Source organism: Ambystoma mexicanum, chromosome 11 (genome assembly GCF_040938575.1).
Source record: "Ambystoma mexicanum isolate Mex_15411 chromosome 11, UKY_AmexF1_1, whole genome shotgun sequence".
Lineage (NCBI taxonomy): Eukaryota > Metazoa > Chordata > Amphibia > Caudata > Ambystomatidae > Ambystoma > Ambystoma mexicanum.
The window spans coordinates 419620842-419634538 of NC_090934.1; the positions used below are offsets into that span (position 1 = coordinate 419620842).

A 13697-nucleotide genomic window follows, 5' to 3' on the forward strand; every position below is an offset into this window, starting at 1 on the left:
TTTTCATTTATACTGGCTTTATAAAAACAGGGTGTTCTGCTCCCGCCCGCCCCTCCAGGCTCCGAGTATGTCAACTTGAGCATGCGCAGAGTTTTGATCGTCTAAAGGGCAGGGATAATCAGAGAAAAGCTTTAGTGGCCATCATGGTTACGCCCCTCATCAATCGGTCTTGCATTGAATGGGTCCCTTGCATAGGATGCTGCCTTGCCACTGTGCTGGTGCCCCTAGGCCTTGCCACCTTCAATCAGCCCCATAATAATGGGCGTTTCTAGGAACAATGCCCTTCTTGGCCAGATCCACATATGGAAAGGGGCCAGGTGGTAGTAGAGAAGACGTTTGAAGGAGAAGGTAAGTGAATAACAGAGGAGAATAGTCCTTCGTCAGTTTCCCACCTGGGAGTGGGTCATGTGGCTGAGCCCTCAGGGAGCAGGGTGGAACCACTGGTATTGAGCCTAGCAGAGAGCTGTTATATTACGTTATTGGGATTTATACTGCGCGCCACTTCTGTGATTCTTCTGGCAGCATTGATATGATAGGTTAGTTATAAAGCACTTAATACCCAGAGGTTTCTAAGCGCGGACCGGGGATCGAACCTGTGTTGCTCCGTGTCGTCTTGCGTCCAAGGCGAGTACGTTGCCGCTGAGCTATCCTCCCCGAGAGCATTAAGTAACATATGGGTGCACTTTTTTAAAGTAGTCAGGCATGATGGTGATTCCTAAGCAAAATATGGCTAGCTATATAGCTGGCACAAGCTGCACTTTATTAGTAGTACGGCATGGCAGAGGATAAGAGTAAGCCAGGTAGAATGAATGTATATATTCATAATTAAACGTTTCTATTATGAGGATATATGATGTATGAAATGTTTTTATGAATTGATGTTTCTTTGTTCATGCATTTATCTAATCAAAATAGCTAGAACACACTAATAAAAGAAATTAGGGGGAAACTGTGCATCACTGCCATTTGCATGATCTCCACATATCTCCTGCAAAATCCCGAGGCGCCCCAAACCCTGGTAGCAATTCTTCCTCTGTTGACCTTCTCTCCTTGCGATGAACTTTCGGACAAGGGTAACTTAATATATTCCTATGATTGTTGGTGTTGTGTGGACACCATACTGGATAATTGGATGACATTATAAGGGATTCACTTTATGACCTATGCAAATAGGTCCCTCAGAACCAATGTCAACCCTTGCGACCCGAGGAAGGCATTTGAAAAGTAGAGCACCTCCGATTTCTCAGAAGGGAACCCAGTCAGTGGACTTATGTAAGGGTGCAGATGTTTGGGTGTGGATCCATCACAGATGGTGCAGGTGCGGCATGCGTGGTGCGCGCGGCTCTCACCTCCAAACGCCTTCTTCCAGTTGCATGGGATCTTGCACTTGAGCTTCTTGGTCTCCTCGCTGCAGGTGCCTTCGCGGGTCCCCACCCCACAGTCTTTGCTGTTGGGGGTGCAAGGTCCCCACTCCCAGTCTTCGCAGTCCGATAGTACTTTTTTACCTTTTTCTAAAAACGTGGGAGATGAGAGGGCACATTATTACACAGAAAGCTCTTGCTAAGAGTTTGCCACTGATGCATGGATAGTGCCCCCGCCCCGCGCCGTGGGCCCCAGGGTAGAACAGGTCCTCTACTCACCTTTCTTATTTTTTCCAGCTTCAGCTATCATTCCCATCACTACGACAAGCAGAAGGATGAGAAGCCCCCACAACTGCATCCTGGGGAAAAAAGAGAGGAAATCGTCAGGGTCCAATCAAACCTCAGGTATCCAGAGTGAAGGCGGGCCTCATGAAATAAGCAAGTGGCCTCCAAGCAATATACAATGGAATGGGCTCAACTAGGAGCATCGGGACTGAGTGGTAAGCCTCTGAACTAAGGGAAGAGCTTCAGGCCTGATCGAGGACATCAAGAATGATGGCGGATCTCAGGACATAAGCAAGCGGCCTCAAGGAGTGGAAGCGTTGGCTCACCAAGGTGCCTGGGGACAGAGCGGGGGTCCTCAGAAATGAATGAGGAGCTTCAGGACTGAGAGGGGCTCAGAATGAGGGCATGATCACAAGGAATAAGCAAGCGGCCTCAAGCAGTGGAAGCCATGGGCTCACCAAGGTGCCTGGGGACAGAGCAGGGTTCCTCAGAAATGAATGAGGAGCTTCAGGACTGAGAGGGGCTCAGAATGAGGGCATGATCACAAGAAATAGGCAAGCAGCCTCAAGCAGTGGAAGCCATGGGCTCACCAAGGTGCCTGGGGACAGAGCGGGAGTTCTCAGAACTGAATGAAGAGCCTCAGGACTGAGCGGGAGGCCTTAGAACTGAATGAAGAGCCTCAGATCTGAGCGAGAGGCCTTAGAACTGAATGAGGAGCCTCAGAACTGAACAGAGGCATCCAGGTTAAGTGTGGGCTCTAATGAAATAAGCAAGTAGCCTCTAAGAGTGGAAGCCATAGGCTCACCAAGATGCCTAGGGACAGAGCGGGGGTCCTCAGAACTTAATGAGGAGCCTCAGGACTGAGAGGGGGCATCAGAAGGAGGGCAGCGTCTCTGAAATAAGCAGACCAACTCCAGGAGTGGAAGCCAGGGGCTCGCAAAAGGGACTGGGGACTGAGCGGGAGGCCTTAGAACGGAGTAAAGAGCCGCCGGCCTGAGCAGAGGCATCTAGAATGAGGGGGGGATCGAAGTAAACAAGGAAGCAGCCTCAAGGAGTGGAAGCCATGGGCTCACCGAGGCGCTTAATGACTGTGCCTCACCTCACCTGAGTGAGAAGCTGCAGGACTGGGTGAAGGGCTGAGGAAGTTACTGATGGGCCGTGGGTGAAGGACAATCAAGGGGACTGAATGAGTGGCGCGGAATCACAGAAATACCGTCAAAAGGAGAGAGATTACAGCATGCTGAGAATAGAGCAGTGAGGGACACCGAGGACAGGAGAGGAGAGCCACGGAGAGGGAGGGAAAACCGGAGGAGGAACGCCTGACTACAAGAAGAGAGGACATGAAAGGGAGAAGGGGAGAGCAATGGTGAGAGACTGACGGAGGGAGAAAGAAGAAGGTGGAGAGGATGAGAGGCAGAGAGACAGTGTGACAGAAGAGACAGTAAGAGTGATGAAGGAATGAGAGGCAACAAGAAAGTGTGACAGGATGAGACAGGAAGAGTGATGGAGGAAAGAGAGGCAGAGAGACAGTGTGACAGGAAGAGACAGGAAGAGTGATGGAGGAAAGAGAGGCAGAGAGACAGTGTGACAGGAAGAGACAGGAAGAGTGATGGAGGAAAGAGAGGCAGAGAGGCAGTGTGACGGGTAGAGACGGGAAGAGTGATGGGGGAATGAGAGGCAACAAGAAAGTGTGACAGGAACAGACAGGAAGAGTGATGGAGGAAAGAGAGGCAGAGAGACAGTGTGACAAGGAGAGGCAGGAAGAGTGATGAGGAAAGAGAGGCAGAGAGACAGTGTGACAGGTAGAGACAGGAAGAGTGATTGGGGAATGAGAGGCAACAAGAAAGTGTGACAGGATGAGACAGGAAGAGTGATGGAGGAATGAGAGGCAGAGAGGCAGTGTGACAGGTAGAGACAGGAAGAGTGATGGGGGAATGAGAGGCAACAAGAAAGTGTAACAGGAAGAGACAGGAAGAGTGATGGAGGAAAGAGAGGCAGAGAGACAGTGTGACAAGGAGAGGCAGGAAGAGTGATGAGGAAAGAGAGGCAGAGAGACAGTGTGACAGGTAGAGACAGGAAGAGTGATTGGGGAATGAGAGGCAACAAGAAAGTGTGACAGGATGAGACAGGAAGAGTGATGGAGGAATGAGAGGCAGAGAGGCAGTGTGACAGGTAGAGACAGGAAGAGTGATGGGGGAATGAGAGGCAACAAGAAAGTGTAACAGGAAGAGACAGGAAGAGTGATGGAGGAAAGAGAGGCAGAGAGACAGTGTGACAGGAAGAGGCAGGAAGATTGATGGAGGAAAGAGAGGCAGAGAGACAGTGTGACAGGTAGAGACAGGAAGAGTAATGGGGGAATGAGAGGCAACAAGAAAGTGTGACAGAAAGAGACAGGAAGAGTGATGGAGGAATGAGAGGCAGAGAGGCAGTGGGACAGGTAGAGACAGGAAGAGTGATGGGGGAATGAGAGGCAACAAGAAAGTGTGACAGGAAGAGACAGGAAGAGTGATGGAGGAAAGAGAGGCAGAGAGACAGTGTGACAGGAGAGGCAGGAAGAGTGATGGAGGAAAGAGAGGCAGAGAGACAGTGTAACAGTTAGAGACAGGAAGAGTGATGGGGGAATGAGAGGCAACAAGAAAGTGTGACAGGAAGAGACAGGAAGAGTGATGGAGGAATGAGAGGCAGAGAGGCAGTGTGACAGGTAGAGACAGGAAGAGTGATGGGGGACTGAGAGGCAACAAGAAGATGTGACAGGAAGAGACAGGAAGAGTGATGGAGGAAAGAGAGCCAGAAAGACAATGTGACAGGTAGAGACAGGAAGAGTGATGGGGGAATGAGAGGCAACAAGAAAGTGTGACAGGAAGAGACAGGAAGAGTGCTGGAGGAAAGAGAGGCAGAGAGACAGTTTGACAGGAAGAGGCAGGAAGAGTGATGGAGGAAAGAGAGGCAGAGAGACAGTGTGACTGGAAGAGGCAGGAAGAGTGATGGAGGAACGAGAGGTAGAGAGATATTGTGACAGGAAGAGGCAGGAAGAATGATGGAGGAATGTGGCAACGAGACAGTGTGACAGGAAGAGACAGGAAGAGTGATGGAGGAAAGAGAGGCAGAGAGACAGTGTGATAGGAAGAGACAGGAAGAGTGATGGAGGAAAGAGGCAGAGAGACAGTGTGACAGGAAAAGGCAGGAAGAGTGATGGAGGAATGAAAGGCAGAGAGACAGTGTGACAGGAAAAGACGGGAAGAGTGATGGAGGAAAGAGAGTCAGAGACAATGTGACAGGTAGAGACAGGAAGAGTGATGGGGGAATGAGAGGCAACAAGAAAGTGTGACAGGAAGAGACAGGAAGAGTGCTGGAGGAAAGAGAGGCAGAGAGACAGTGTGACAGGAAGAGGCAGGAAGAGTGATGGAGGAAAGAGAGGCAGAGAGACAGTGTGACTGGAAGAGGCAGGAAGAGTGATGGAGGAACGAGAGGTAGAGAGATATTGTGACAGGAAGAGGCAGGAAGAATGATGGAGGAATGTGGCAACGAGACAGTGTGACAGGAAGAGACAGGAAGAGTGATGGAGGAAAGAGAGGCAGAGAGACAGTGTGATAGGAAGAGACAGGAAGAGTGATGGAGGAAAGAGGCAGAGAGACAGTGTGACAGGAAAAGGCAGGAAGAGTGATGGAGGAATGAAAGGCAGAGAGACAGTGTGACAGGAAAAGACGGGAAGAGTGATGGAGGAAAGAGAGTCAGAGACAGTGTGACAGGAAGAGGCAGGAAGAGTGATGGAGGAATGAAAGGCAGAGAGACAGTGTGACAGGAAGGGACAGGAAGAGTGATGGAGGAATGAGAGGCAGAGAGACAGTGTGACAGGAAGAGTGATGGCGCATGGATTTAGCTGGAAGGTGAGATTGGAAATTGGATAGAGCTAGGGAAAGCCACATTCATAACCTTTTCAATAAAACAATAAAAAAGAAAATTTCACCGTTAACATTTTGCTGAATATTTACCAGGACACAATGGGAAAACATATCTTGCGATTAATATAAAGTATCCTGCGGACGAGGGAGCATGGTCCACTACAGCACGAGGGGGTTGAGGGGTGCATTAAGGGGCAGGGTAAGATGTGTGCTACATGACCCTTAACCCCAGAGGGTTTGTTTGAGCCACAGACAATACAATCCCCCGAAACTCGAGGCTGGACTGCCCTTGTGGGCGGGACAAAGACTGATATGCAAACGGTTATTCCTCAAAGCAATGGCTGCGGACTATGTTACATATTCTGCAGCTACATCAACCTCTTCTTAAAGGACTATCACAGTATATTATCTATCACAGCATATATCTATCACAGGATATCATCTATCACAGCATATTTTCTATCACAGCATACTATCTATCGCAGCATGTGATCTATTACAGCATACTATCTATCACAGCATATTATCTATCACAGCATATTATCTATTACAGCATATTATCTATCATGGGATATTATCTATCACAGTATTTTATCTATCACAGCATATTATCTATCACAGCATATTATCTATCACAGCATGTGATCTATAACAGCATATTTTCTATCACAATATATTATCTATCACAGCATATTATCTATCACAGCATATTATCTATCACAGTATATTATCTATCATGGGATATTATCTATCACGAGATATTATCTATCACAGCATATGATCTATCACACCATATGATCTATCACGGTATATTATCAATCACAGCATATGATCTGTCACAGCATATGATCTATCACAGGATATTATCTATCACAGCATATGATCTTTCACAGCATATGATCTATCACACCATATAATCTATCACAGCATATGATCTATCACAGCATATGATCTATCACAACATATGATCTATTACACTATATAATCTATCACACCATATAATCTATCACAGCATATTATCTATCACAGCATATTATCTATCACGAGGTATTATCTATCATGGGATATTATCTATCACAGCATATGATCTATCACAGCATATGATCTATCACACCATATAATCTATCACACCATATAATCTATCACACCATATAATATAGCATATTATAACAGCATATTATCTATCATGGGATATTATCTATCTCAGCATATGATCTGTCACAACATATTATCTGTCACAGCATATTATCTATCACAGGATATTATCTATCACAGCATATTATCTGTCACAGCATATGATCTGTCATAGCATATGATCTGTCATAGCATATGATCTATCACAGCATATTATCTATCACGGGATGCTATCTATCACAGCACATGATCTATCACAGCGTATTATCTATCACAGCATATGATCTGTCACAGCATATTATCTGTGACAGCATATTATCTGTGACAGCATATTATCTATCACAGGATATTATCTATCACAGCATATTACTATACAACCTGGAACAATATCCCAAAAGAATTACGAAACACCAAAGATCACCTAAAAATCAGAAAAATTACTAAAAACCTGGCTCTTCAAGCGAGTAAGGACAGTTAAACGGTGCTACTACAGACTAAAACTGAAACAGAAATAAAAAGAATGACTAAACCGGAAAGGACACTGACAAGCCCCCAGAACCGACTGTGAAGCATCGACAGCACCTGGACGGATGACGCCCGGGAAGAGAGGAACACAGGCAACACCCATGGAGACGGAGTCAACAACCCCAGCCAATCCCAACCTACATCTTCAACTGCCCCTTAGCTGCTACTAGGTACCACTGGCTTGTGGAACTGTCGAGATACTACCAATCATCACACTGAGGTGTGGACAATGGCAGGTGCACTGGCCATATAAGTGGGAGTGAGGAACATGTGGGGTTGTTGGGGAGGTTGGTGGAGGTGGCAGCAAGGTGTGAAGGGGCATCGAATGCAGAACGGGCCCAGACCTAACCAGAGGCACAGGGCACCCACGCACCCCATCTGGAGAGATTACGCAAGGCCAACTCTTCAAGTCAGGATAGCGATGCCAACTAACCAATTCTACTAACAATTTCCTCCTCTGCATACACCTCTCAAACTCCAAACCAAACACAACCACAAACCTACAGCACAACAAACCACACAAACTTCACCACACTGCAACAACAAAAGAAAAAACACACAGACTCGCACAACAGTACACAACGACTACCGGCCGCAAACAACCCAGGCCCAGCCAATGGACCCACCGGACTGAGGCCACCAACAGCACATCACTGCATTCTTGCACTTTTTCCAGCCTCCTCCCACTAACTCACCCTCCCTCCCTCTTTCAGAGACCCCAGAGTGCCAGGGGACCACTCCGGTGGTGATAGTGTGTGGTACAAATGTGCTTTAACATTAACATCACAGTATATTATCTATCACAGGATATTATCTATCACAGCATATTATCTATCACAGCATATTATTGTGTTCTTAAGTTGCACCCTCCTGGAGAACAGACTGCAGCCAGATGGCATGCACGTGTGGTTAGGGTATTTCCCATGGCTGTACTTCACGATGGGCGTGTTCTACCCCTTGTTTCATGTACAGACAAATAGACAGACTGGGGACTAGGCCAGGACCGCAACAAAGTGCAGGGAAGTAGAGGCCAGCGAATGGGAGGGAGACCAAGGTGCACCCGTTCCCATAGACGGCCCTTCTGGAAACAAAAGAGAAAGATAGGATCGACCTAAGTTGAACCACAGACAAAGGGCATCGGAATTAAAGGAGACAGAGTGGCAACCGAACAGATAAACCACAGGGCCCCCGGAACTCAAGGGAAGAGGGCCACCCACCCTCAAGGGGCCCATGGAGGCGATGGTCACTGCACACCAGGATGTGCCAAGGGATAAAGTGATGTAGACACCCCTTAGTCTGAACACGGGGTGTGGAGGAGGTATCATCACTACATAGCCCTGTAAACAACCCACAACTCTGTATAGAAAATAGGAGTGGGAATGCTAGCACACCACAATGTACGACACTGGCGGTGATATGCCCCGCAGGTGACCAAAACTGAGGGGATTTGATAAAGTATCACCACCATCCAACCCCACTAAAAAACTCCTCTCTCTGCTTACACCTCTCAAACTCTAAACTAAACACAACCATACCTCTACAACACAACTAACCGCTTCCAATTCAATACACCGCAACAACAAAACAAACCACACATAGCCTGACACAGCACCACATGACAACTAACGACGGCAAATTCACACCTACGCTCAGTGAATGGTGTAACCCAAACTGAAGCTGCCAACAGCCCATCAAAGCTCTCACACCTTTTCCCGCTCAGTCCTACTAACTTACCCCCCACACACTGCCCTCTTGCTCTGCAGATCCACCAGACCGTCAGGGGACCCCACAGGTGGTGATAGTGTGCAGTATAAATATCCTTTAACATAACATAACATTTATTCATGTCTTACATGTATTCCAAATTGTATTCTCTATCATTAAAATCAGTGCTAAAAATTGTAAAAATGTACTTTGGGAACACTTTGGAGAGGGCAGTGTGTGGACATGGCAAGGGGATTCGGGGGGGTCAGGGGGGGTCAGGGTGTGCCACAGGCCAGGTCACAACTGTTCATGGGACCCGAGCTTGGCAAATGTGCATAAAAGCAAAGAGCATTTTTGGAGGATAAGAATTAGTTATTTAATTAATCTTTTATAACACACCCAATACTGGAAACCAGTCTCTGAGCACAGGAGCTGGACTCAGACCTGTGTTGCTCGGCGATGTCTTCCTTCCAAGGCAAATGTGCTGCCCCTGAGCTATCCTTCCGACCCAGAATGGCCACCATTTTAAATGTAAAGCATGTCTGTGATTGTGATTCGGTAAGAAACCCTTTTGGGCGAGTAATGACAGTTAAACGCTGCTCTTTTTATTGGTCACAACTCACCCTAACAATAAAATGCCTGTACATTGGGCGGCATATGTATCCCTGTGGACAGCGGTGGGACAGCTTATGCGGCTTTGCTATTCCTGCTTCATGTCTCCCGAGTCTTTTGAAGCAGAGGCGGCTTGGGAACAGATATGGACGTGTTTCTGGGCTACCCACTGGGCTTCCGGACAGAGCGGAGCCATGTCGTGCGTCTTCTTCCGACCCATTTCCAACACTGATTAAAATACATGTATAACATAACTTATGTGCACAGAGAGAAAATACACTCATAATATTCATTTCAGATTTGCTTTGCTTGTGTTTTCTGTTTACATTCCTTCTCGCCAAGGTTTTGCTTTCGTTTTGTTTTTTTGTTACTCTAAGTTATCTGTGCAGAAAACATATTGTATTAGATTACAAGCCTCTAGGAAGTGTAAGATCCATGAAGCATACTTTGGCTCATTTGAATTTCAAGTTGTAGGACCTATGGGGAGGAAGGACAGCTCAGGGGCAACGCGTTTGTCTTGGAATCAAGGCAATGCAGCACAACCCAGGTTCGAATCCAGATCGCGTGCTAAGAAACAATTAAATAATGAACAATTAAATAAATAAAAAATATCTACTAAAATGATCTTATTAATGCAGAGATCATCACCAGTAGCCCATCAAACGGTCCTGACACACACATATAGCAAACTCCCCATTAGTTCTATACGATATATTCGCATACCCTCACAAGGAAAGTACAACTATCTGAGGTTGACATACTGAGAAGATCTACCCTTATGAAGACACCATACCCTTCTGAAGAAAACATACCCTTTTGAGGGTGACATACTATTATGAGGATGGTATATTGTTCGGAGGACAGCCTGCCCTCACATGGAAAGTATAGGCTTCTGCGGATGACATACTCTCCTGAAGACGCCATACCCTTCTGAAGATAACATACCCTTTTGCGGATGGCATACCATTCTGATGATGGTATAGTGTTCCTAAGGACAGTACCCTTCTAAAGATGATCTATCCTTCTCAAGATGCCATACCCTTCTGAAGATAACATACCCTTTTGCGGATGGCATACCATTCTGATGATGGTATAGTGTTCCTAAGGACAGTACCCTTCTAAAGATGATCTATCCTTCTCAAGATGCCATACCCTTCGGAAGTTAACATGCTCTTTTCAGGATGAAATACCCTCCTGAGGATGGCATACTCTTTGGAGCATAGCATGCCCTTCTGAGAACTTCACACAGGATGCCATTAACTTCTGTGAACATTATTGCCTTTTGTGAATTCCATACACCCCTGAGGATGAAATACCTTTCGGAGGATAGGAGCTCTGATGACGGCATAACCTTCTGAGAACGGCACCAGCTTCTGAGAATGACATACACTTAAGCATTGCTCCCATAATGACTGTTCCTCTTGCCATGTTTACATGTTAAAATCCGAACAAAACATTGTGACAAATATAAATACACCAATACAGGCATTGGGTCTCAGTGGTGTAATGGCCATGTGTAAGCTGGTCACATCTGACATTCTAAAAACACATAATGAACACATCACCCTGGCTGTGTCACTTAACATATAACAAACTTAGCAGAACTTATGTGTAGTGCTTCTAATCTCCTTCCCAGTCCCAGTGCTAGTCCACAATCACGTGCTTAATGCCCACCTCCTTCTGGACCTAAGACTCCTTAACAACACATAGCAATCCCACCTATCTGGACTTTGCCATCTCACCCTCTGGATCTCACAGACCCCTACGAATCAGTGTAAGGGTCATACTTTCAAACCATGGGCTGCCCAATCACAACAACTGTCTCCCAATTCACCAAAATATGCCCTTTGCTTCCCCCCTAACAGTACTAAAAACTCAGCCTTCTGCATACACCTTCTCAAACTCTGAACTAAGCACAACCATGTCACTACAGCAGCCACACCACGACAGCAAAACAAGCCAGACATAATCTCACCCAACACCACATGGTGACTACCAGCTGAAAAACGCATCTATGCTCAATGACGGGTTCTCTGAACTGAAACTGCCAAGAGTACATCACAGCTCTCCTCCTCTTTTTCCCGCTCAGTACTACTAACGTATACCAGGAACCCTCCTCGCATGACAGATCTACCAGAGCGCCAAGAGACCATGCCGGTGGCAACAAATCATGAACCTTTAACATAACAAACTAACCAAGCAATGTTTCTGGAGAACCTGCAATAACTGGTGGTACTACATTGCACACCACAAAATATGTTTTATTACCAAAAAGGCACAATGTATACTACTTACCCACCTGAGCACATCGTCCTGGGCACATCTGCTCCTTCGCCTGTATGCCCACCGCCACCTCTGTCAATTATCAGGAGTCAGGATAAGCAAAGTGTTACTTACCTGTAGCAATATTTTTGAAGCTTCATAACTTAAAAGCTTTTTAGCGGGTGCGTTAGGAAAAATAAACATTTTTTTTGTTAAAGTTTTCTTAGTGGGTGTCGACTTCCTGGGACATGGCCTATAAAGCCCAGCATGTTGGACACCCTGCAGATTACTGAAACAGCCACAAAGTTCAGTAGCAAGCACACAATGCATATTCCTAAACACACCCATATGGAAGTGGTAGCCACCCCCCTTTCCCCCAAAGACACCTGTATGGTTTCTGACTGCTGTCCCACTGTGACGGTCGCATCCCTCTTTTGAACACTTTGTCTTGCAATAACCTCACCTTTGATTAAAAAATGTTTTAAAAATACATTGCCAAACTAATAGCTCTGGCTTTTCGGTAGATATGTGATGTTATTAAGTTGTTTGTCTTTTAAAGTGCTCACACCACCAACATGTTGGCCTTAAAGTGCAGAGCCATGTCCGTATAAAGGCGAGTTGCAACCCATCCCAAGGTGGTGGCCAGAACGTGGCCAGTGGGGTATAAAGGAAACAGGACCAACAAGAGAGGGAAAGGAGAAGTCAGGGAGGCAGAAATGTACAACATGTAGGGAAATTAAAGCATAAGATTGGGGGATAGTGATCACTGGGATGCAAGTATCATTTTCAGTGGTTTGAATAGCAGAACACGTGATTAGTGCATGGTGTGAGAGTTTTCCTCTTTGGCCAGCCGGACTTTCATGGAGGCCATTATTGCAGTGGTGGTGGTCTTATGTTAAGTCATATTGTGGATGCTTGAAGCCCTTTAGGGGTGCTCAAGTGTTCCTGGGAGTTCTGGAGGCTACTGACCAGATAATCATATTGGGTCCCCATCAGCTGGTCGCCGGATAGGGTTCTGTTAAAGCGGAGTCTGATGGTCGAGGTGTCAGCACCAGGAATAGGCTGTGTGCAGAATGAGTGCTGGGGGGCACAAAAGGTATCCTCCACCAGGAGCCATGCCATCTGTCTATTAGGTGGAGAAGAGAGAATTCTTGTTGGCTTTGCATATTATGTTAGAGAGCTTGATATTTGTATAGCGCCTACTGTCTTTTTTTGGCCTTGAAGAACTGCAGGGTGATGGCCCCTCGGCAGACAGTAGCCTGAACAAGCATGAAAGTAAAACAGCTATATATTACACACAAATAGAATTCAGAATTAGATGAATGTTCCACTCTGAGCAGAGATGACTACTGAATTAAGAACATTGCACTAGCCATACAATGCAGTGTATTCGGGTGCGGAGAGGATTGCTATGTCAGAGGTTATGTGACAAGTTTGATCACATTTTTCCGGCGGATTCAACCATATTCCGCGAGTCACAGTGCTAAAGAGGCCATGTTCTATTATCAATTAGTCTATCAACCCCAAGGGCAACTGCCTGCAATTGAGGACTCTGCTATACTCAACATGCAGAACACATGCCCATTTGTCAGATATGTCAAAGATACATTCGCTACACACCCACTTGTTTGTACCATTGAGTTAATGCAGTGCACATGTTTTATATTGAATATAGCCTTTCACTGTTGAGCAAGTTAATTCAGTAGAATGTTTGATCTTGTATACAGACTGTGAGTGGACTCTTCAAAGTAGTAAAGAAAACATTGTTCGCGTTCGCAGTAATACAGAGCCATCTATAGAGAGAACATATAGCCTGGGCTACAAATACATGGTGAGTTCATTAAAATGAGTAAAAGGCAGAGGCGGGTGTGTGACAAACAGGAGAGATAGGGCGAGAAAGACCAGATGTCTG

At 46.2% G+C, this 13697-nt stretch overlaps 1 protein-coding gene across 1 annotated transcript in view; it reads right to left on the reverse strand.

The window, feature by feature from the left end:
- MDK (midkine) overlaps nucleotides 1-13697 on the reverse strand; it is a 142511-nt gene that overhangs the window by 46943 nt on the left and 81871 nt on the right. Inside the window, exons 2-3 of the mRNA XM_069623222.1 lie at nucleotides 1641-1720; nucleotides 1350-1511 (exon numbers count right to left, since the gene is read on the reverse strand). Coding sequence (XP_069479323.1) covers nucleotides 1350-1511; nucleotides 1641-1719 — 241 coding nt within the window. The 5' untranslated portion in view covers nucleotide 1720. The remainder of the gene's footprint in view (nucleotides 1-1349; nucleotides 1512-1640; nucleotides 1721-13697) is intronic.